Consider the following 25,502-nt stretch of genomic DNA (forward strand, 5'->3'; position numbering starts at 1 on the left):
TCTTCATCATCATCATTTATTACTTATACCCCTCACATCCGGCCAGGCCTCCCCAGTCACTTCCAACAGGATATAAAAAACAAAATAAAACATCAAACATAAAAAAACTTCCCTAAACAGGACTGCCTTCGTATGTCTTCTAAATGTCAGATAATTGTTTATTTCCTTGACATCTGATGGGAGGGCGTTCCACAGGGCAGGCACCACAACCATGAAGGCCCTCAGCCTGGTTCCCTGTAACCTCACTTCTCACAGTGAGGAAGCCACCAGAAGGCCCTCGGAGCTGGACCTCAGTGTCCGGACTGAATAATGGGGGTGTAGATGCTCCTTCAAGTATACTGATGTATGTATCACTGAGTAACCAAGTTCCAGGCATCAGTTTACAAAATGTGATGAAAAATATAATTTAAAAACCAAGCTTCTAATATTAACATACATGTTTGGTGAGCATCGCATTGGGTACCATGAAAATCTTTGTGTTATTCCCAGTAAAGAAGTGTATTGTCATGCTTGAGCCACAGGATTCCTTACTGCAAGCCCTGTGCCAGGCTCCATCAGTAAGTGAAAAACCAGGATCCTGCAATGAGGCCAAGCTGGGGTCATCCAGACCCAGTGTGACTTAGCCTCTGAAGCTGAGACTAACACCAAAATGTGTTTAAGAGTGTGTATTTTGGGAGAAATGCATTTCAAAATGGATATTTAGAGTAACAAATAGAGTCAGAAATGCCTGCTTTGAAATGAAATGCATTTGGAAAGACATATTTAAATGCAGATTAAAACAACAACATGGCAGTGACAGAATGGAATTATGTAGGGTTGCCATACAGCCGGAATTTCCCAGACAGAGCCGGGAATCGGCTGTCGGAAACTGTGTCCTGCTGGCAAATGCTGCAATATTCAGGAAAATCTGAATGTATGGCAATTCATGTCGGAAGTGTAGATTTGCAGGGGGGAAAGCTCAACAACTTTTGTGTCCAGATTTGCACTGCTTGAAATATGGCAACCCTAAATTATGAATATACACATGTGAAATTGACGCAGACAAGAAGTAGACTGACTTGTCCCTATTTTCGTCAGAGAAATGTTGGAGGGTATGTAACTCATCTTTACACAGGAGACCCACAAAAAAGAATATTTTTTACCTTCTGACAATGGATGTTCCAAAACTTTAAACAAACAAACAAACAAACCTCAGACAGTTTCCTTGATCAGGAACCTGTATATTTGTTTCCTCAAGTTTTGCATTCATCAGAATTTCATGGGAGCTCTAACCAAAAGTAAGTCTTGGAATAAAAATTGAAGGCTGTAGCCATAATTCAAACTGAGAAATAATAATGATCTTGTTACTCATGTATACACTAGCAGAGGACTTTATTTATTCTTAACGGCATTTCATGAAGCAGCACATGAATTTCTCCAAAGTGTCATATTGGAGAAAGAAGTGAAGTAAATAACGAAAGAAATAAAGTTGTGGTTTAATCAGTAAGAAATCTTTCAGGAGTTGTTGTTTTTAATCATACACAACTTTCAGACTGTCAGTTTTTGTGAGTGCGACTCAGTTGTGTACCAGCAAATGTGGGCCGCAAATTTATTTATATAGAATTTCTTACCCGTACTTCATCATAAGATCCCAGGGCAGGTTACAATAAAGCAACGTTATACTTTGATATTAAATAAAACCAATATTTAATATAATATCAACCATCAAATTTTATACCAAAAAATGTAATTTCTAAACATTAAAGTGGATATGTCATTTTTGCACAGTTCAATCAATGATAAGCTCATTTTTTAAATAGTGTTCGTTTTTTGTGGGAAGAAAAATGATGGGGGGGTGGAACGTGAGAGAATGGTACACTCTAATGCCATATAACCTCACTTCAAAAAAATCAGAATGAATGCCCACTAAGAACAACTATATTTCTAAGCACATCTACCCAGGAGTAAGTGATGTTGAGCTCAGTGGAGTTTACTTAGAATCATTGAATCATGCATCATCTAGCCCAGCTCACTGCAATGGAATGTTTCTGAGCAGACATCATGCCAACACACATTGAAAACATGTAGAATGGTTATTCCATAAAAATTGGCATGTTGCTGCAAAAGAGGGCTGTTTTTCTAAAGTCTGAATAAAATCAAATGCTCCCAGCACCTTACATGTTCAGAGAGAATTGGCTATTCTCTATTCAGAACGCAAATTAATTGATGTTCCCCAGCAGAGCTGTGTTTCCTTGTGCTTGCAAAAATCTCTTTTGGTGTGCTCCAGAAGAGAGAAATGCAAACTTGGCAAGGTTACCTGCTTAATATAGCCTCATTTTGTTATAGATTTATCTTGTGTATCTTTTTATCTTCAGCTCTTAGTCATGATGCTATTCCTCACTTGAAAATAGTTCTCACTATTAAATATTGCCTATTTACAGGATGGGTTATGTACAGATCCCCATGCAATTTCATCATCTGGTTGGCATAGTGTGGCAGCTGGCCTAAGGAGGTTTAGAGGTAGTTCTGGACAGAGACAAAACGTGGCCTGAAAAAATCGTTTTCTTGTCAAATACTGGTACATTTTTATGGCCACTTCTTATTGAATAGTTCAGGTCTGGAAGGAATCATCCCAAATGAACAACTTGATTAGTGCCAATGAGGCTCCAGTTCCAACAGGAATGAATCTCCTTAATTATACAAGCAACTCTCAACTTAAAATTATGAGCCAGGGATAGGATGTAAAGCCAAAATCATGTATAGTCAAAACACAGTGGATTCAGTGGTGGATGGGATTTCCAAAATCTTATTTCCTGCGCCTTTTTCAACTTCTATTTATTTATTTATTTATTTATTTATTTATTTAGCCAAGTGCCTAAAGCTAAATGTGTGTGTGAATGTGTGTAAATTGCAAGTTACATGTAAATTGTTGCCCATTCTTTAAAATCACCATTGGGGTACCAACTTGAATAAATGTTGTGGGGGCAGGTTAAGCATAACTGATCACAAGATGTGGTGTGTACACACCATTTGAATGGCAACACCAGTCAACTTTGGAGGGGGCCAGACCCTTCAAATACAGTGGTACCTCTAGTTTCAGACTTAATCCGTTTTGGGATGCCGTTTGCACCTCAAAAAGTCTGCAACTAGAGTGCCTCTTTTGCACATGTGCGCATCACGATTGAGTGCTTCTGCATGTGTGTGAAGCGTGCAGATCACATCTGTGCATGCGCGGGCAGTGAACCCAGAAGTAAACACTTCCGGGTTTGGTGCATTCGTAAGCTGAAAGTCCGTAACAGGAGCGGAACGCAACACAAGGTATGACTGTATTTTATTGGGGTGGCCAAAGGGACCTCAGCCCCTAGGAGTTGACTCCTATGATCGCCATCATCATCTTGAAATTTTGCACGTGTGATGCAGAGGCCTGGATTGAACAGTTAATGCCTCTGTTACAGTCAGACTTAAGGACAATTGAGAAGCAGATTGAATCAAGTCTGCAGCAGGACTAAACTACAACATCTTGCCGTTGCTCTGCTCTAAGAGCTGCAGCAGTAACTGTAGGAGCAAGAAACAGCTAGCTGTGAATCACCTAGTGACTCGGGGTGTTAAAACCTTAAAACTAATGTATGCATAGGAAAGGGCTGCCTCTGTGGTCCAGTCATTGCTGTTCCTCAGTTCAGCTCCAGAACTGCAGGGGAAAAGCTTCCATATGACAAATTCCTATCCATTCTGGGGTTCGTAGTGACTTTTGGGGTGAGGCCTTGGGTACAGCTCCTTTCCATGTGTGATCCACATGATTCACATGCAATGGGCCTAGAGTAAGCTGGACTTGAAAACTGTCCGTTGCAGCTGTCGCATTTGGCAACAGAGGCAACCTGGTGCCAGAGCAGCCAGGGAAATGGCATGATAATGTAGCAGAGTAGGATATGAAGCCAATGGCAATTCACGAGTGGATATGCTATAAGCATAAGTCCTCTCCAATTATTCTGAAACCCTATCCATGGCAGGTATGTGAAGATGGCTGTACTGGCCCTGCCTGTTCAATCCCCGACCTTCCTGAATGAAACTGTTAAGTGAATTTGGCTGAATGTGCTTGCTTTCTCCCCCCTTCTTCTTCTCTTTTTAGTATGGAACAGACAGGAAATGTAATGGTTTTCCCCTCAATATTGTGATCAGTGTGAAAACAGCTTTGGTTTCCTAGCTAGACCTGGTGTCCAAACTGTATACGATGCTTGCTTCTATCAAGCAAAGACAGGCAGATTGAGGCAGAAGCTTTTAACCACATTGTTCTCTTATGATAGGTAGTTTTCAACCCCAAATGTGGCACTGTGAAGGCCAATGTTTGAAAAAGCAAGACTGATGAACATATATTGCTATGTTGACAGGGCGAGGCACAACAAAATACTCAATTGCTTTGGGCTTGCTAATTATCAAAATGTAAGTGTGCAGATTCTGCATCCTTTCTCACCTATATAAGCGTGGGTGTTTGTAGGTACCGAAAGAAGAATATGCTTGCATGCATGCATATATAAAAGTCTGCACCTAGTTATACATTGTTGTGTTTTGCAAGAATGCATACATTCCTGCCTGCTGATGAAAATGTGCCATGTAAACACATTACATACTGCAACACACCAAAAACCTAATTCAAAAGTGTGAAGTGACAGCAGAGCAGCTCAGTCCGGTATTCTGTCTCTGGTGTCTCTGGTGTTATTTTGTTTGATCAGTACTAATTAGTGCAAGATGGCGAACCTGCTGCCCACCGTTGTTGGTGGGTGCACTAGGGCCTCCTGTGGGGCCTGTGAAAAGTCTCCATAGATATCCCCTCAAAAATCCACAATGCACAAGAAACTGTATATTTTTCCTGCTCAATTTCTGCTTGGACTTGTTTGCTTCTCCTTCACTGCAGCCTTCCCCCAACACACCCACCATTTCATTTTGTGTTACATTTGAATACTCACCCAGCCTTCCATTCTGATGAGAAAGAAAGTGTGTGATGCTGAGTGATATATGCCTGTTCCCCATTGAAGGGGGGCGTACCTGTACCATTTTGTGGCCCTTCCTCATTTTCTTCTTTTCTATATAAGGCAACCATTTGTGTTATTCCATAAGAGCCATTTTGTGTTATGTCCAATCCTCAAAGCAGCCATTTTGTCGCTAGTGCCCACAGTATCATATCAAAATTCCAAATGTGCTTACTGGATCAAAAAGGTTCATGACTCCAGAATCAATCTTCACCACCTGAGTTTTAGCTTTTAAAATGTCCATTTGTAAGAAAACTATTTTGCCAAATTTCCTCCCTTGCATTTCCATGTCAGGGTAGAAATGTCCTCCTTTCACAGATTTGACTTCTGAAGGCAGCCCTGTATCAGGAAGTTTTTAATGTTTGACATTTGCTGTGTTTTTATTATATTGGAAGCTGCACAGAGTGGCTGGGGCAACCCAGTCAGATAGATAGGGTATAAATAATAAAATTATTATTATTTATTAAATTTCTAATAATCACAGTGGTTGGACAACATTTTAATCAAATTATGGCCTACCTGTAAGTGAGGCAGTAACTTAACTGTTCATAGATGCTTTTTCTCTTTTGTGGTTTCATGGAGACATGCTGAGGTGTTCCCTTCATACTTCTCAAGTAATTAAAGTTTTTTTTTTTTAAACTTTGTATAGTTTGGATGGCAGCTTTCTGTGTGATTTGGAAGTACAGTGGTACCTCGGGTTAATAACTTAATTCATCCCGGAGGTCCATTCTTAACATGAAATGGTTCTTAACCTGAGGTACCACTTTAGCTAATGGGACCTCCCGTTGCTGCCACGCCACCACCACACGATTTCTGTTCTCATCCTGAAGCAAAGTTCTTAACCCGAGGTACTATTTCTGGGTTAGAGGAGTCTGTAACCTGAAGCATTTGTAACCTGAAGCATCTGTAACCTGAGGTACCACTGTAGCTTAATTATTAAGGGAGATGCTTTGAATTATGTTTTGGAGGTTGTTGCTGTTGGTGTTGAAAGGCGTGCATACAGTTTCATAAGGGATGCGAGTGGTGCCGTGGTCTAAACCACCAAGCCTCTTGGGCTTGCCAATCAGAAGGTTGGCGGTTCGAATCCCCATGATGGGGTGCGCTCCTGTTGCTGTGTCCCAGCTCCTGCCAACTTAGCAGTTCGAAAGCATGCCAGATAACTAGGTTATCTAGGATAACTAGGTATGCACTGGGAAAGTAAATGGTGTTTCTGTGCACTCTGCTTTCCGTCACGGAGTCCCGTTGCCGTGCTGTGCCAGAAGCGGTTTAGTCATGCTGGCCACATGACCCGGAAAGCTGTCTGTGGACAAAGGCCAGCTCCCTTGGCCTGAAAGCGAGATGAGCGCTGCAACCCCATAGTCGCCTTTGACTGGACTTAACCATCCAGGGGTCCTTTACCTTTACCTTTACCTTTTTTACCTTGCAATTTCATAACAATTAACATTCAGTCCTTACTCCAAGAAGTTTTGGGTGGCAAACACCATTCTTCCTGCTCCCCCAAGACAAAGGTTAGGTTATGATTACCCAATGAACTTCATAGCTGGGAATGGGTTTAAACTCATTTCTTTCCAACCCCATCCAAGCACCTTTAACCTTTACCCCATGCCTGCTCACATTTTCTTATTTTTCTAGTTACTGGGCTGAATAGAGGTGCACTGAGGTACTTGTGATCTGTATTAATTTTGATGAACTCTAGCTCATCTGGGAGTACTCTCCCACTCTGAATACCCCAACAATTAGTTTGTCAGTGAAGCATTGGCATCTGTTATATTTATTATATATAGCATGTTACAGTGAATGGTTACAAAATACAGGAAATGTTGGCTGGAGTGAAACAATGTCATCAGTCCCATGTGAAATGTTATGCAGTGGTACCTCAGGTTAAGTACTTAATCCATTCTGGAGGTCCGTTCTTAACCTGAAACTGTTCTTAACCTGAAGCACCACTTTAGCTAATGGGGCCTCCTGCTGCTGCCGTGCCGCTGGAGCACGATTTCTGTTCTTATCCTGAAGCAAAGTTCTTAACCTGAAGCACTATTTCTGGGTTAGCGGAGTCTATAACCTGAAGCGTATATAACCTGAAGAGTATGTAACCCGAGGTACCACTGTATATACAAAATAATAATAATAAAAAAATCCTTCCAGTAGCACCTTAGAGACCAACTAAGTTTGTTATTGGTATGAGCTTTTGTGTGCATGCACACTTCTTCAGATACTGTATTATATATGCAGTAATATAAAAATGGGCAAAGTTGGTAGTGCATAGCCCATGTAATTCTTCTTCAGATACTGTATTATATATGCAGTAATATAAAAATGGGCAAAGTTGGTAGTGCATAGCCCATGTAATTCAGAAATCAAAATAAAAAAAGTAATATTCAGCAGATCAGTGTAAAAGGCTTCCACGTCGGATTCAGATATAATGCTCTCAAAATCTGAACAGACTTTTGTGAAAAGAAGAACATAGAAAAACACAGCAAAAGATGCATTTGCTCCTAAGGGTCTCCATCACTGTCAAATTAAGCACTAGCTTTATATGAACCCTTTAAAATCTTTGACCTCAACAAATGCAGTGGATTTGAATCAATTTTCTTTCAGTGCCTGCAGCCAACGGCACATTTCCTGAAAGGGAAACAAGGTGGTTAGTAGGTTGTATCTGTTTGTCTTTTGCTTTCAAGTTAAATGGAACGCCTCCTAGCACTCCTTGGCTTTGTTTGTTTACTGAGTGGCCATGCAATAAGATGAGCACTCTGGGATGGTGGAGAAGGCTGCTTCAGTAAATCTACCTATTTTGATGTTTCTGAATTAATATGAAAACTGAAATGCAGCCATTCTTTGAAATTTGCATTTCTCTGGATTTTGCAGTGCTGTTATCCAGCCAAGTAAAAATGCATATACTAGGGTAAGAGTGCATAAAAATGTGTATATTGGTGGAAATACAGTCATGGGGGGGGGAGTGCACCCGCTTTTAATCATGTGGTTTTATGTAAAGGTAAAGGTACCCCTGACCATCAGGTCCAGTCGCGGACGACTCGGGGGTTGCGGCGCTCATCTTTTTCTATAGGCTGAGGGAGCTGGCATTTGTCCGCAGACAGCTTCTGGGTCATGGGGCCAGCTTGACTAAGCTGCTTCTGGAGAACCAGAGCAGCACACGGAAACACCGTTTACCTTCCCGCTGGAGTGGTACCTATTTATCTACTTGCACTTGATGTGCTTTCGAACTGCTAGGTGGGTAGGAGCTGGGACCAAACAACAGGAGCTCACCCCGTCACGGGGATTCGAACCACCAACCTTCTGATCGGCAAGCTTTGTGGTTTAGACTACAGCACCACCCGCATCCCATGGTTTTATGTATCAGGGCATAAAATTAGCAGGCCTGAAAATTAGGAAAATACAACCTCAGGTGAACAACAACACATGACCTATGACACCGTGTCATGATTTATTTAACAGAAGTCAAGTCCCACAAGATAAGAAACAGAATCCAAAGTGGCTGAAGGAAGTTGGCAGTGTAAGAAATGGACTGAAATTCATAATTCTGAGAGTCCATTGGATGGCAGAGATAGAGGCCAGAGGGCAAGAAGGCAGGAAGAGTGGAGGGGCAGAGAGAAAAGAAAGTGAGCAAAAAAGGAGGAACTTGGTGAAAGCTTTGTATAAGGTCTAGAGGCAGAACTGGAGAAGTTAAACTTATGCTACACTGTCACCCCATTGTTTAGGCTGTTGGTCAAAAACGAGCCAGGCAGGTAAAGTTCAGGAGAAAGCAAGTCAGCCAATCAATTAGCAGGCAAGCTCTGTCATCTACAGCCAACTAATGATTTGGTCAGACTGAAAAACCCTATTGAGGCTACTCTCCTATCTAGAATAAACAGTTTTATAGGACCAGGTGGATCTCTGCTGACCGTTTTTGCTGCTTAACCCCTCAGGCTAAATGGTTCTGACACCATTCTGCTCATATGTAACGCACAGCTACTTTTAAAATTACTCAACAAGAATTAATGTTGAAGCTTTTTAAAAAGAAATCCGTCAAAGTCCAATAAAGGGGGGGAGGCTTTGAGAAGCTTACATAAGTCAGAGAAACCTCTGAGTTTTCAGTGGCTTGAATATAATAGTCACCACTTTTTTTTGGGGGGGGGGAGTTTCTGGCTCCACCCAACGCTGCCCGACAAACCCCAGAAGAGTTGCCCAAGTGGAAACGTAGCCCTTTGAACTAGAGAGGCTTCTCCACCCTGTTCTACAGGTCAAATTCAGATTTTGAAATGTTTGCTGGATTTGGAATTTCAAAAAATCAGTGTTTCAGCTCAAACAACCTCAATCCTTCAGCCTGCTGGCATGCCTTGACACCTGCATTTCCTCTTTTCCCCACTTTGCATGCAATCCCACTATTGTATCTGCTTGGCCTTCAGCGACAGACTTTGAGTTGTTAACCTTGTAAAAGAGGCTCATTTTCTTTTTCTTTTTCTGTCCTTTCCAAGATCGTTTTATCTACTACTTCCTCAGAGAGTTCCTTCCTTAGTGACTGCCTCAATAACACTTAATGAGAGGGTTTTTTTTTCTTCCTTCCACCCCCTGTCTCTTTGTTGCTGGACTTAATTTTTCCACTGAAGCACAAAGTGAAGCTGCAGAGAGACCCTTTTACGTTGCAAAGTGCACTGATCAGCCTTCGCAGCGTGACATGATTTCTTCCGAGTGGCACAGCTTTATGAGTGAAAAACCTGTGGTGTGTTAAATTCTGAATTAATTTGATAAGTTCTATTGTTTAAGTCCCCAGGGGGCGGTTCTTTTGCAAGAGGGGTATCTGAGTAACCAGGAGACCTGCTGGCAAAAACTAAAACAGTACTCAAGACTGGTTCAAAGCCAGAGTCCAAGCAAGCAGTGTTGACAGCAAGGTTCAGGGGAAAGTCAGAACAGGCCACAGTTTGGTCTGGTATAGGCAGGCAGTCCAGTAGCAAGTTGAACTGGTGCACAAATATTCCAGCAGCTCTTCCAGCCAAACACTCTCTCTCTCTCTCTCTCTCTCTCTCTCTCTCTCTCTCTCTCAATAATAATAATCTGGAGCTGTTGAAGCCACACCCCAGTTTCAGCAGACTTCTATCAACTCTGAGAGAAGGGTCTTACTTCCTAGGATATCTTTGCTCCTGATGAATCCTTGTTGTCACTTTTCCAGATAGAGTAGCTATCTATGTGACAGTTAATGTACTGCCTCTTCATTTGGCTTGGGACCCATTCAGCCCCAATGTCAGGGGTTGAATTTCCCCCTGGTGTAGATGACCCCCCTCCCAAGCCTCACAGCTGGCTCCTGGCTCCTCACCCCCAGATGGAGTCTGATCCAAGGCTTGTTGTATGACTGGGGCCTTCTGGTCCTCCTCCTCTGATGAGGAATCCCACAGCTAAAGCACGGCAGGGATATAATTTTCATCTAAGCTATAACTAGAGGGCAAGGAAGACTGACTCAGCCCAATAACATCTGAGAGAAAAGCAAAGAACTTGTTAACCTTCTCCTAATGTGAACAGCAATAGAGGCTTTGGCAGATTCCTCCATTTAAGCACCTCAGCTCTTCATTTTTTTTCTTCCCTGTCTCTTAACTTCCCATGAGAGTGAGCTGCTACGGTCAATAACTTTCAGAGACTACATTTGTGATTCACACTGGGGAAGAAGGGGTTAAAGAGCCTTTCAAGCATGAGAGAAAGTGGCTGAGCTGCCTAATTTATTAAGTAATTTAAAATATTTATATCCTGACATTTGGGCGTAGTTTCCTTAAGGCAGCTAATACAAGCAATGCTAAAGAACAAAACATAAAATGATCAAAGTACTTAAAACAAAAGAACAAAAAATCACACACACACACACACAGAGAGAGAGAGAGAGAGAGAGAGAGAGAGAGAGAGAGCCTCCCCCCCCCAAAAAAAAATCACCGATTGCAACACCTTAGCAGCAGAATAGAATAGCCAGGAGATTGCTTGGCCTCAAAGGACCATTTTGGGCAGCAGTGTCCTTATACTTTTTGCCCAGGCAAGCATATTACATGACCCAAAAGAGCAGCAAATAACCAGGCTGCAGAATGGTGATGGGATAAAATCAGGTCAAATCTTTATCGAGAGAAACAGGCAGGGTAAGAATTGGTACAGTATTGGGGCCAGGATCAGTTCATCCTTCCACAAACCCCCACATTGATGGAATGGGTCCACTGGGTTTGAACTGAGTTTATGAATGAAAAAATGAGAAACTGAGAGAACCGAACTGGCTCAAATGTTGGAAGGTTAAAATGAAGTATACGTTTCTGACTTTTCCACCGTAATCTATGTTTAATCTATGCTGGCCTATGACCGTAATAAAGATTTGTATTGTAGTGTATGTTTAGTGTGTTACTGCATTAAATGGATGAACCTTGTGGAAGCAGTTATATCTGTAAGGGTAGAGCTCCAAACATGTCTCTATCTCTATGCTCCCATTCAAATATTTGAGTAACTACTTTGATGCAAATAAGATAGGTTGAGTGTGAATACAGGAGATGCACCCAGGCCTCCCATTCTTTGAAACGACCTTAAAATACTCATTGAGGAGGGTGAAACAGGCTCTGTTGAGCCCCATGGAGAACACCCATATTAGCAAGACCATTCCTATTGCATTAAATGGCTATTAAATTCATTTCATTTCAATTTCAGGCTCAATTAGTTACTCTGCTCAATTGCCTGACAAACCAAACAAATGTATATTTTATTTAAATTAAAAATAGTCAGCTTTCTTAAAATAATACTTACGCAAAGTTCATGAATGTCTCCCAAGCAATATAATTAAATGAGATGAGTTTTCTACTCCAATTTATGAATCAGGTTATTGCAGAAAAAGAAAAAAAGACAGACACCAACAGAGAAATGGTTTAGCTATTATTTGATGCGTCTGTTAGATAGGGATAGATTATTGAATACATTTAGCAATTTCATCACATTAGTACAATGTAAATCAAGCTATAAATCCGAACAGTTTAAGATAACACACACACACAAAATAGCATTCATTTTAAGATCAGCAACTGTACTCAAAGTATTAGAGATATAAGATACCGTGTTTTGTGGATGTGTTGATGGAGTGACTAAAAGTACAAGGGCCACACATCAGTAATATAGTGAAAATTCACTTAATAGGGCATTCTTTTATAGCAAGATCTGGCGATGTGTGGGGTTAGGATTTAGAAGGTTTTTGGCAGAGCTGCAACCAGCTGAACACCCTCACGACCAAAAAGTGAGAGACTTAGGTTGGATCCCAAGTCCGTTCAGCTCAGTGTAGTGAACTGCCAACCTGGTTTAAATTAAGCCAGCAAACAGGGTTGTTGTTTAGTCATGTCTGACTCTTCGTGACCCCATGGACCAGAGCATGCCAGGCACTTCTGTCTTCCACTGCCTCCCGCAGTTTAGTCAAACTCATGCTGGTAGCTTCAAGAACACTATCCAACTATCTTGTCTTCTGTCGTCCCCTTCTCCTTTTGCCCTCCATCTTTCCCCAGCATCAGGGTCTTTTCCAGGGAGTCTTCTCTTCTCATGAGGTAGCCAAAGTATTGGAGTCTCAGCTTCAGGATCTGTCCTTCCAGTGAGCACTCAAGGCTGATTTCCTTAAGAATGGATAGGTTTGTTCTTCTTGCAGTCCATGGGACTCTCAAGAGTCTCCTCCAGCACCATAATTCAAAAGCATCAATTCTTTGGCGATCAGCCTTCTTTATGGTCCAGCTCTCACTTCCATACATCACTACTGGGAAAACCATAGCTTTAGCTATACGGAGCAAACAGGGTAGTGTAATTCAAACACTATTTCAAAAGCTTGCTTTTCCTCTGCCAGGCTTAGGATCTGGTGTGCCTTATGTCGGCTTAATTTACACTGTGCTTTTTTTCTGAGGGTACTCAAGGTTACGCAATACCGGCACCTTCTTTTTCCAAATGTTAAATATAGCAAATGTTATTGTAACAACTTCATGACGATGTTGATAATGACATTTATTTATTCATTCATTCATTTGTTTGTTTGCCACCCATCTGACTGGGTTCCCTCAGCCACTCTGGGCAGCTTCCAACAAATTAAAACCAGTTAAGACATCAAACATTAAAACGTCCCTGAACAGGGCTGCCTTCAGCTGTCTTCTAAATGTTATATAGTTATCAATCTCCTTGACATCTGATGGGAGGGCGTTCTACAGGGAGGGTGCCACTACCGAGAAGGCCCTCTGCCTGGTCCCCTGTAACTTCTTGCAGTGAGGGAGCCACCAGAAGGCTCTTGGAGCTGGATCTTAAATGAATGATGGGGGTGGAGATGCTCCTTCAGATATACAGTGCCAAAGCTTTTTAGGGCTTTAAAGGTCAGCACCAACACTTTGAATTGTGCTCGGAAACGTACTGGCACGCTTTCTTCTAAAGAAGAGCCCTGACTATATTATACCACAAACCTATCAGTAGATTTTTTGAGTTCAATGGGACATACTCCTGGATAAGTATAGGACTATAGCATAAACTGTTACAGGAATTGTATAGGTCATAGACATCAGTTTTAGAATACAGAAAAAAGGGACTCAATCCTTTCCAAGCCACTATATCCTTATAGTCGAAATATCTGTAGCAGAATACACAATGCAGAGAAAACATAGACAAGCCACCACTCTGATTTGCACACTCCGGCTTACCTTTGTAGGTTAGGCAAAGTATTTGCTCTGTTACTACTTCAAGACCTTTCTTATCCATCTTTGTGCGGTGATAATCCAGATGATCACAGCTATTATGCATTCTTCGATTGAATGGACTAAGAGCACTCTGCTTTGGCAAATCCCATAAAGAAGACTACCGCTCTCCTTATTGACTTTAGCGCAGTGCTGTGGCAGGCAAAATGACAAAGGATAATCATTTTGAAGTCAATCCAGACAAAGCTCTTAATAAACAGTTTCTCAAAGGGAGCTACAGGCAGCTCGTTTTTATCACGCACATTCTCTATTAGTGTACTGCTGTGTGGGGTTTGTTATGCTCCTCTTAAACAAGAGGCTGTAAACTTTCAGTAATGAATCAAATGCTTCTGGTTGCTATCGGAAAGGAGGGTAATGGGACTGAGTTGAAAACTGGTCACTTTCCCAGCAAAATATACATTTTTGAGGGAAGATGGACGGAAATCTTAGTTGCTTGCGGGTGGGGGACGACTCCAGCTTTGGAAGTGCCATGCAATTCTTCCATTCCTTTTCCAGCAGTGTGGAGCAGTTTGGATCACATGGTCCAAAATCACAAGGTCACAAGATTTGAAAGGGCACCACAACCCTGTGAGGTAGGGTGAGCTGAGAGGCAGTGACTGGCCCAAGGGTCACCCAGTGTGATCTGAACCCTGGTCTCCCAGGTCTGACACTCTAACCATTATACCATACTGTCTATTTAAGCTTGTAGAACCCATTCTCAGTAATGGAATTCTTCCATTTTCTCAGCATTTGGGAGAGCAAAGAGCTCATTTCCTCTCCTTAACATAGTTTGAAGTGGTAGTGAGGATTGCTGAAGTTCTGGGTTGATTTGAAAGGAGAAAGTAACTTCCTAAGTGTTGAGAAGAAAAGTAAGGAGCCACTGCTTTCCATTCTACCCTGTATTGATTGCATACTGTACTGGTTTTCTGCTGCAGCTTGCCTTCCTCCGAAAACTATGCTACTCATTGCATTGTCCCAGACCCTCCAAGCATCCCTATTTTCCACAGGCAGTCCAAGATTTACAGAAGCCATCTGGTTTCTGCTTTGATCCCAGAATGCCCTGCTTTTTATTAGGATGTCCCTATTTTCATAAGAGAAAAGCTGGAGGGTATGGAGTTATGCAACCCCCAAGCCAAGGTGATAAGTAACTTTATAACTTTAGAAGACTTCTAAAGGTTAGGAAAGTTTTTTAAAAAAACAAGTTTAATTGTTTATTATGTTTTTATATGTGTTGGAAGTCATCCAGAGTGTCTGGGGCAACCCAGTTGGATGGGTCGGGTATAAATTGTAACACTATTATTTTTATTATCAATTACAGAATAGGATGTCCCTTTTTAAATTGGAGAAATGTTGGAGGGTATGCTCCACTGTGGCAAAATTACATAATTTATGTAATTAATTACTTATGTAGTTATTATTACAATGGTTGCACAGCACCCCTAATCTCTACTGAGTTGTAGCAAAATTCCAAGGGGCTCTAGCACTTACCCAGGGTCAGGGGTGCCAACTTCAATAAAACATTGTGGGGGCCCAGGTAAGCCCTGCCCCGACATAATAAATCACATGACGCAGTACGCACACACCTTTGAATGGCAATGTTCATTGACTGGGGAGGTCCACCTCCTGAAATGTTTTATTGTGGGGGGTGAAGACCCCTCAGCCCCTAAGAGTTGGCTCAAATGGCCAGGGTTGTGTTTCTGTTGGCAATCAAGACAAAGTGGAGACCGTTATGGTCTTTCAGAGATATTGTTCATTAACACGTTCAGTGCGTCACATCTCAACACCAGCTTGTCATGACAGCAGTGACTGTCATGGTCGCTGCCCACCCCCCATTTAAGCCTCAGCTTTGTAGTTTAGTACGGGTGCTGAGTATTCAGTCAACAATCCTTATCCCATACCCTCCAAAATTTCACTGATGAAAATAGGGGCACCCCATTCCATGATGATAATTATATTATTTATAACCCACACATCTTATTGGGTTCCCCCCCACACGGGGCAGCTTCCAACACACAGTGGACCTCGGGTTACATACGCTTCAGGTTACATACGCTTCAGGTTACATACGCTTCACGTTGCAGACTCCGCTAAGCCAGAAATATTACCTCAGGTTAAGAACTTTGCTTCAGGATGAGAACAGAAATCATGCTTTGGTGGTGCGGCAGCAGCAGGAGGCCCCATTAGCTAAAGTGGTGCTTCAGGTTAAGAACAGTTTCAGGTTAAGAACAGACCTCCGGAACGAATTAAGTACTTAACCCGAGGTACCACTGTATACAGCGACGCGGACTTATAAAAAATATTGGGGGGGCCCGGGAAAGCTCATGAATAATAAATAAGCTCATGAATATGCAAATAAAGTGGCGCCGCCTCCTCGTGAGCGAATAGGGGAGAGCGTGCTGCGCCTATTAATCAGCTCCAAAGGAAATTGGGTGGAGCTTTTGCTCGGGAGGGAGGGCAGGAGGCATGCAGCCCGCCCCCCCTGTGCATTTTGGGCTGGGGGAGGGGCGGCGATGGCGCTCTGCTGGAGGGGCGCCGGAGATTATTGGGGGGGCGGAGCCCCCCCAAACGAATTTTTGAGGGGGCTCGGGCCCCCTCAAGCCCCATGGAGTCGGCGCCTATGACTGTATATAAAAACATAATAAAGCATTAAACATTTAAAAAAATCTTCCCTGTACAGGATTGCCTTTAGATGGCTTGGGGGTTAGATAACTCCATACCCTCCAACATTTCTCCAATGAAAATAGGGAGATCCTAAGGAAAAGCGGGACATTCCAGGATCAGGGACATTCTCTAAATCAGGCACGTCCCTGAAAAATAGGGACAATTGGGGGGGTCTGCTTTCCCTCATTGTTAAATCACACTTTCTGTGGTTCTTTGAGGAGGAGGAATGGCAGTCAGATGTATTTTAAGTCTATTGTAAAGTTGTGTCCTTTGCGGCATGCAAAAGGGCTATTAACAGACGTTTTCCAGTTCCAAAATAAATGTCTGTTCTCCAAGAAGGATTTGAGGTTTTTTTTATAACTTATGCATTGGGATCAAAGGAGCAAGCCTTTATTCTGTGCAAATGCTTTCTGTTTCCTGACAAGTTGGAAGCAACAAAAAGTCAAGCAGCAGTTCTTCAGAAAGCCCCAGCAGATGCTCTGCTTCTCCTGGTGGCAGATTTTTTCTATTTGTATTTTTTTTTTATCTTTGCATGCCATCTGATCCAGTTCAGGGAATGTCAACAATAACACCGCCATGAAACAGATGCCTTGGAGGCTGCCAGTGTATAGTTCCACCTCGCCACACACACAAACAACTGTTTCTCAATGTGTCCCATACACCCACAAGCTGAAATTAATCCGGAGTTCTGTTTAGAGTGTAATATCAGAACGAGACAGGTTACAGCCGGCTGACATACTTTATCTTTTACTCCTGTAGAAATCCGTTCTATTTAAATGGGTATTTATCATAATAAGAGCATAATAAGAGCCCTGCTAGATCAGGCCTATCTAGCCCAGCATAGATGCTGTGGACAAGGGACGTGGGTGGCGCTGTGGTCTAAACCACTGAGCCTCTTGGGCTTGCCAATCAGAAGGTCGGTGGTTCGAATCCCAGCAACAGGGTGAACTCCTGTTGCTCTGTTCCAGCTCCTGCCAACCTAGCAGTTTGAAAGCCTGCCAGTACAAGTAGATAACTAGGTACCACTGTGCTGGGAAGGTAAATGGTATTTCTGTGCACTCTGGTTTCTGTCACGGTGTCCCGTTGTGCCAGAAGTGGTTTAGTCCTGCTGGCCACATGATCTGGAAAGCTGTCTGTGGACAAACGCCGGCTCCCTCAGCCTGAAAGCAAGATGAGCGCCGCAACCTCACAGTCACCTTTGACTGGACTTAACCATCCAGGGGTCCTTTACCTTTACCTTAGACGCCTGTGGGAAACCTGGAAGCAAGACCTTCTGTGCTGGGGGAGCAAGCCCACTCCACAAAGTATTATGTCATAGCTGTGTTTCAAAGTGCTGAAACTGAGCAGGTATGCTCAGTTATGGTGGACCTTCAAATATTCCAGAAAGGTAGAGGAGTTATAACACATGCTATAAACTTTTAAAGCTTTTGTGCTCTGAGAATTTTGTCATAGGAGGTGGTGATGTTCTGAGCAGCCTAATTCCATCACATTTCAGGTTTACTGACACTCATTCAGAGATCCATTCCATCCTGTTTTCTACAGTTTTGGGTTTGTTTGTTTTAGGAATGCACAAAATCTTGTAGATACCCTCCAGCATTTCTCTGATGAAAATAGGGACACCCTATTTGATGAAGATGATGATGATGATATTTACACTCCAACCATCTGACTGGATTGCCCAAGCCACTCTGTGTTGCTTCCAACATGTATATAAACATAATAAAACTATACATGGCTGCCTTCAGATGTCTTCTAAAGGTTCTACAGTGGATCCATTGCTAACGGGATCCGTTCCGGAGGCCTGGTCGCATCCCGAGTATTTGCAACTGGAGGTGCTGCTTCTGCGCATGTGTGCGGTGAGGTTTAGCGCTTCTGCGCATGTGCGTGGCGCATAGAGCGCTTTTGCGCATGTGCACGCAGCGAAACCCAGAAAAATACTTCCGGGTTTGCCGCATACATATCCTGAAGGATACATAACTGGAGGTGAAGGCCACTAGAGGTACCACTGTATAGCTAGCTTTTTCCTTGGCTTGGGGGGAGGGGGTCACATAGCTCCATACCCTCCAACATTTCTCTGATGAAAATAGGGACATCTTAAGGAGAAGCAGGACATTCCAGGATCAAATCAGAAACCGGGATGCTTTCTGTAAATTCAGGACTGTCTCTGGTAAATACGGACATTTGGCAGTTCTGCTCTTATGGTTGTATCCAGCACCATGTGAGCAGTTTTACTATGACTTCCTTTTTTTTACTATGACACACTTTTCAATGCATTCATATGTTAAATACACATTTTACATAAAACGTGTTTTTTTGTCTGTACTTTTGTAAACCTAAACTGCGTAGCAAAATCTGGAGAAATACATTCCGTGACTTAGGTTTGTCTTCGGTTCGCAAGTGAGTTTTGGGATTGTTGGATTGGATCAGTCCTCTGTAAAAAGTGACGTGAACGAATTCCTCCCCTGTCTCTAATAGGAATTGGGAACAGTGTTAAGATCCTGGGTTTTCAGGTCTGTTGTCTCCTCTGAAAGGAAGTCACAATGCTTAATTGTAAGTGCGGAAGGACAGGCTTCAGTAGATTAGTGGTATCACAAAGCACTCTTTTTGTACTTGGGGGTACTTCTTTATCATATAACACTACTGTACTTCATAGATGTATTTTTAAAACACAGAAGTGGCCTAACCATGGATGGGAATGTTGATAAAAAGGAAAGATTGCTGGTTAGAGGAGGAATACTGGTGCTATTAGCTAACAACTGAAGTGTGCCCCCCACAAGCGAATATCCCTCCATCCTACTTATAGCACTAGGCTAAAGGAGGAACCATATGCCAGGCCTGCTACTTTCCTACCACGGGATAGTAGTAAAATTATGAATAAAAACTGTTATTTACTAGTTTATGCTCCTTCTGGTGCAATTCAGCTGAACTGTGTTGAAAAATGATCGAGATATGATCTCCCTCCCCCCCAGCTAAAGGTGTTCAATGCTCTGGCATTAACTTAGCACAGAGAATATATTTTTGACGACCATTATATTAAAAGCCTGGGTTCTGCATGTAAAAGGCCGCAGTGATGTGATGCCGATGACAACATACAATTGTGTGTTCTTCCTTTTCATGTAATGCCTTCTTATTTTCTTCTTCATCTTTGTCCTACTGTGATTTTCATACTGATAGATACAATAAACTTACAATAGCTATGGGCAGGCTGGTGTCTCTCAGTCTAATCAACCTCAGAAGAACACAGAGGCTAATTGAGATAAGAATTATAAAATAATCTGCATGTTATTTGTAATAATTTCAATAAACAGGGTTAGGTACACTTAAAGATCCCAAAGGGTTTGTGCAATGTTCCTGTCTTCCTCAGAAATAGCAACTTTCCCATTTGATGTTGTTAGAGATTGAAATGATTTTTGGATTAATACTTAAAATGAAAAAGCTACCGTTCTTCTATCCATGAATTTCTCTTATTAATTACTTTGACCTTTTCTCTCTTTTTCTGTTAAGCTTCATTCTGACTTGGACAAGGGAGTGGGAAGTGTTAAGTACACGTTATCAGGAGATGGCGCTGGTACAGTGTTTACCATTGACGAGACCACAGGGGACATTCATGCCATAAAGAGCCTTGACCGCGAAGAGAAGCCTTTCTACACCCTCCGTGCTCAAGCAGTGGACATCGATACAAGGAAGCCACTGGAGCCCGAATCAGAGTTCATCATCAAAGTGCAGGACATTAATGATAATGAACCAAAATTTCTCGATGGGCCTTATGTTGCCAGTGTCCCTGAAATGTCTCCAGTAGGTAAGTCTGCCTCTTCTTCTTCCTTCTCCTTCTTTAAAGGAACTCTTCTTACCTAACCTGCACGCTTTAGCCTCATTTGTTCTGGAAATGAACCTGGCAAAACAACAACAAACAAACCTATGGTCACGTAAAGCATCCTCAATAAACAAATGAGACGTAACCGGCTGTGTTCTTAGATAAATAAGGTATATTATTCATAGTATCAAATTGTAAATTTCAACAGAAGTAACTCATAAAGTTCAACAAACGAACAAAGCAGTAGACCCAGTGGATCAGATCATTCTCTAGTCGGTTCATGTATAAGGTCCATTCATGTAATGGTGTCTATTCCACCTGTCTGTTCATAAAGTCCAAACCATCCACATGAAAGGTTGTTACAAAATCCTTTCACAGAGTCTAAGACAAGGATTTCCGGAATATTGGCCTTGTTTCGCTGTCCTGGGCTTCATCAGTAGTTAAAGCTCTAAGTAACGCAAATAAATACAATATCATGATCTCACACATTTTACAGCAAAAATAATATAAAACCATAAACGACTGTACTTACCATATGTGATATTACAGGACAATGGATCTTATGGCATGGTAGTAGCTGCAGTAAACAGCAACTGTTACAAAGTAGGGTTATATGGACAAGCACAATATTGAGAGCCAGTGTGGTGTAGTGGTTAAGAGTGGTAGATTCGTAATCTGGGGAACCGGGTTCATGTCTCGGCTCCTCCACATGCAGCTGCTGGGTAACCTTGGGCTAGTCACACTTCTCTGAAGTCTCTCAGCCCCCACTCACCTCACAGAGTGTTTGTTGTGCGGGAGGAAGGGAAAGGAGAATGTTAGCCGCTTTGAGACTCCTTCAGGTAGTGATAAAGCGGGATATCAAATCCAAATTCTTATTCTTATTCTTCTTATTGATTGGGTTACAGGTGTTGGCAATCCACAGATACAGAATATCTTTCTTAAAGTGACCTATATGGCACAGCAAAAATAAAACAAACTTAATCCATGTTCAGATGGTATACATGTAAACACTAATACAAACTCATACATTAATGCAAACAATTTTTGGATCTAAAGTAATAGCATTCCACAGATGCACTATTAAGTATTCAAAATAATCCACTTGGCCCACAGAGGTGATACTGTTGACCTTCACCCCCAGGAAGGATGGCCAATAGCCACAGATGATGGGAGTTGTAGTTCAGCAACATCTAGAGGGTTACAAGCTCCCCACACCTGTGATTGAGGGGTATCTTCACACATCTTGGTGCTCTCAGCAAGTTGCCCCAGGAAGATGGAAGGGAGTCACTGCTGCCAGATCATTCATTTCTAGGTGACCTGTCTCCTCCATGTGTGCGAAGTATGTTTAATCACTGAGATTTCCATGATGACAGTAGCTCTTTTTAAAGCAGCATTATTTTGGTAAGGTGTTTACCCCTTGAGGCAAAACACAGAAGGGAGGTGTTTGGATGGGCATGCCCTTTTGAGGGCAAGTTATTATGATAGACCTTTCAATCAGTATTTAAATCAGGACTTCTCTGCCTATGTGGGCAAAATTGAGAGTGAATTTATTATTACTTGTGCTACCCTTTTTAAGTTCAAGGGGGAAGCAATCAGAGAGTTTGACATACACATAGTGATAAAAATAGCCATACTCATAATGACCAAATCACGCCTCCGCTGCTAAATTAATCACCAACAATTTCTTTTTTATATAAATAATTTTTATTAATTCATCCCAATTAATAACAAATCAAAGCAAATCACAATACAAACAAATAAGAGCAAATTACATTCCAAATTAAAAAAAAAAAATCAGAGGGACTTCCCGTGTACTGGATGTCTGGAGAAATATCATGATCAAAGAATTAATGTATCAGAAAACTAAATACTGGACGGCAAAGTCTTACATTAGCAATACCAACAATTTCTAAGCCACAAACATTAGCTTTTCTGCTAATGTAAGACTTTGCCGTCCAGTATTTAGTATTCTGATACATGAATTATTCGATAATGATAGTCTTTCGCCTCCGGGTGATTTTGCAGCTGAAACAAATAATGTGTCATAACTGTATGATTTTTGGTAAGCTAAGAAAAATAGCATCTTTTTTATAAATTATCAAAATGAAACGGTAGTTTTCATCTAAGATTTCCTCTTCCTGCCATTCATTTTGTCTCCTAAATTGTTTTAAAAGCATTTTTAAGGATGCAGACTGGCCCACTTTCTACCTCAGCTTCCTTTCTAAAACCCAATCTATTACTGAGCCTCCTCTTCGGACCACATATAGATATTCCGTCGGTGTTGGCATTCATGACCTCTGCTGTTCAAGGTTGAGTATTAAATTAGTTCTGTGTAGTAGCTACTCAAAGAGCATAGACCTGTGTAGGAGCTGCTTGAGACATCGTACCATAATGGATAATGGAATCACACCTCTGGTTTGAGTACACTTGAGCAAGTGAGACAAATATTCTACATCACCGCCATTTTAAGATATCAACAGCAATTACTTACTGCAGACATGGCAGTGGGAGGCCCCAGGAGTATTTGCAATCGGTTGCATCTGCTTGTGTATCTGCTTGTTTATCTGTGGCCATTTCCTTCGCTCGCTTAGCAATAATAATAATAATAGTAATAATAATAATTTTTATTTATACCCTGCCCATCTGGCTGGGTTTCCCCAGCCACTCTGGGCAACTCCAAGCAGAATATTAAAAACATGATAAAATATCAGTCATTAAAAACTTCCCTAAACAAGGCTGCCTTCAAATATCTTCTAAAAGTTAGATAGATGTTTATTTCCTTGACATCTGGTGGGAGGGCTTTCCACAGGGCGGGCACCACTACCGAGAAGGCCCTCTGCCTGGATCCCTGTAACCTCGCTTCTCGCAGTGAGGGAAACACCAGAAGGCACTTGGCACTGGACCTCAGTGTCCGGGCTGAACGATGGGGGTGGAGACGCTCCTTCACGTATACTGGGCCGAGACCGTTTAGCAAGGTGTTATGAAAGGTGTTTAATATTTGGTTACTAAGGGGTTTGTATGCTTGTTTTGGAATGTGTTCCTTCCCTGAAACATTCTTAATTATTCACAATGGCCACAATCTGACCCCCTCTACTTGCAAAAGGTGCAGCACCCCAACGATTTGTTCATCTCGCCCAGTACAGTATTGTCTTTTGGTTTGGGGAATGTCTCTCCAGGTTCTCAGCCAGAGGGCTACCTTATCCCTTTAATGAATGAACTCAGGACGTTATGCTTGTTAACTATGTGCTCTACATTACTGAGCTATGGTCCTAATGTGCCAGGCTCATTTGCTTTCCTCTTTGCCTCCTCTCTCCTCTGTTGCCTGGACACTGAGACCTTGCTCCTTCCCTGGGTGCATCTGACAGCTGAGGCCTCTACTGATAGACTACTCTTATCAGGATTAGAAATAGCTTTCAGCATGAGACTATGGTATTGAATGATATTGAACGTGCACAGATACTATCAGTGCCTTGCAGCAGAGAAGAATTTGGGTGGGGAGAAGGGGATCTGCCCCTCCCTTTTAATCCTTCACAGTGTAGCTTTCTGCGCTCTCTACCTTGCTATCTATGTTTATAGGGGTTGAGTCATAGTCCATGCTGTTTCCTGTTGACCCCATAATTATATTTTGCTTCAAGTTACAAATCTTATTTATTTAGGTCATTTCTATGCATGCTTGCTGGCTAAGCCAGAAAGAAAATAGAATCCCCTGCAATTCTTTCCACACTTATGCTTAACAAGTGTGACCTCTATATTAGTACATCAGAACATCTGTTTATAGTGTTTCAAAGAGCAAGAGCAGGTTGCAAGTTTAAAAATGCATGCCAATAAAATGAATAAAGAAATGCACTGGCAATTTGTCCTGTCAGAGTTGTATACAACTGACAAAGCATCTGCTTAATGCACCTTGCTAACTGTTTTGTCACTGTAAATTCTTCCCCAACCATAACAAATGATTTTGTTTGTTTTTTTAATAATAATAATAATAATAATAATAATAATAATAATAATAATGTTTAAGATATTGTGTGATTCTACCAGCTTTTTTAATGTTGGTTGGCAGTTTGCTTTGGGTTATACAGTATGTTGTTGTTGTTTAGTTGTTTAGTCATGTCCAGCTCTTTGTGACCCCATGGATCAGAGCATGCCAGGCACTCCTGTCTTCCACTGCCTCCCCAGTTTGGTCAAACTCATGTTCATAGCTTCAAGAACATTGTCCAAGCATCTCGTCCTCTGTCGTCCCCTTCTCCTTGTGCCCTCCATCTTTCCCAACATCAGGGTCTTTTCCAGGGAGTCTTCTCTTCTCATGAGGTGGCCAGAGTATTGGAGCCTCAGCTTCAGGATCTGTCCTTCCAGTGAGCACTCAGGGCTGATTTCCTTCAGGATGGATAGGTTTGATCTTCTTGCAGTCCACGGGACTCTCAAGAGTCTCCTCCAGCACCATAATTCAAAAGCATCAATTCTCTGGCGATCAGCCTTCTTTATGGTCCAGCTCTCACTTCCATACATCACTACTGGGAAAACCATAGCTTTAACGATACAGACCTTTGTCGGCAAGGTGATGTCTCTGCTTTTTAAGATTCTGTTTAGGTTTGTCATTGCTTTTCTCCCAAGAAGCAGGGGTCTTTTAATTTCATGACTGCTGTCATCATCTGCAGTGATCATGGAACCCAAGCAAGTAAAATCTCTCACTGCCTCCATTTCTTCCCCTTCTATTTGCCAGGAGGTGATGGGACCAGTGGCCATGATCTTAGTTTTTTTGATGTTGAGCTTCAAACCATATTTTGTGCTCTCCTCTTTCACCCTCATTAAAAGGTTATTTAATTCCTCTTCACTTTCCAAACGGAAAAAAGTGTTTATTAACAGAGTAGCAAAAGTGGAGCTAATTACAAAGGATGGCTTAGAATTCAGCAGATTAATATGAAGCTTTCTAAACAGAAGCCTAGCAGAATGAAGAGTAAATGATAGCAGGACCAGAACTAGGTGCCTTGGTAACTGGGGCAAACAACCTGACATTTCCCCTGAGGTTAACCCCATATTTTGTGTAATAAAATGATAAACAAACAAGTATTGATCACTTAAATATTTAGTTTGATTGTGATAATGTTAGGGTAGCTATTAAATCAAACATGGGGGGGGGGACCTATAATATTCTAATGTTTACTACAACATTATTGTGTCTGTTCCCAAACTGAAGTATCAAGAATAGAAGGTGTAGGAGGCTTAGTTTAGTCAGAATGGAATATACACTTTGAGAGTTAGTGCTAAATACCGTATATTTTGCTCTATAAGACTCACTTTTTCCCTCCTAAAAAGTAAGGAGAAATG

At 41.8% G+C, this 25,502-nt stretch overlaps 1 protein-coding gene across 4 annotated transcripts in view; it reads left to right on the plus strand.

Annotated features, from left to right (window-relative positions):
- CDH12 (cadherin 12) overlaps positions 1-25,502 on the plus strand; it is a 671,646-nt gene that overhangs the window by 533,925 nt on the left and 112,219 nt on the right. For all 4 annotated transcript variants that reach the window (XM_053397110.1, XM_053397109.1, XM_053397112.1 and 1 more), the window contains one exon: positions 19,868-20,162. In XM_053397110.1, coding sequence (XP_053253085.1) covers positions 19,868-20,162 — 295 coding nt within the window. The remainder of the gene's footprint in view (positions 1-19,867; positions 20,163-25,502) is intronic.

This window comes from Podarcis raffonei, chromosome 7 (assembly GCF_027172205.1).
Source record: "Podarcis raffonei isolate rPodRaf1 chromosome 7, rPodRaf1.pri, whole genome shotgun sequence".
Taxonomy (NCBI): domain Eukaryota; kingdom Metazoa; phylum Chordata; class Lepidosauria; order Squamata; family Lacertidae; genus Podarcis; species Podarcis raffonei.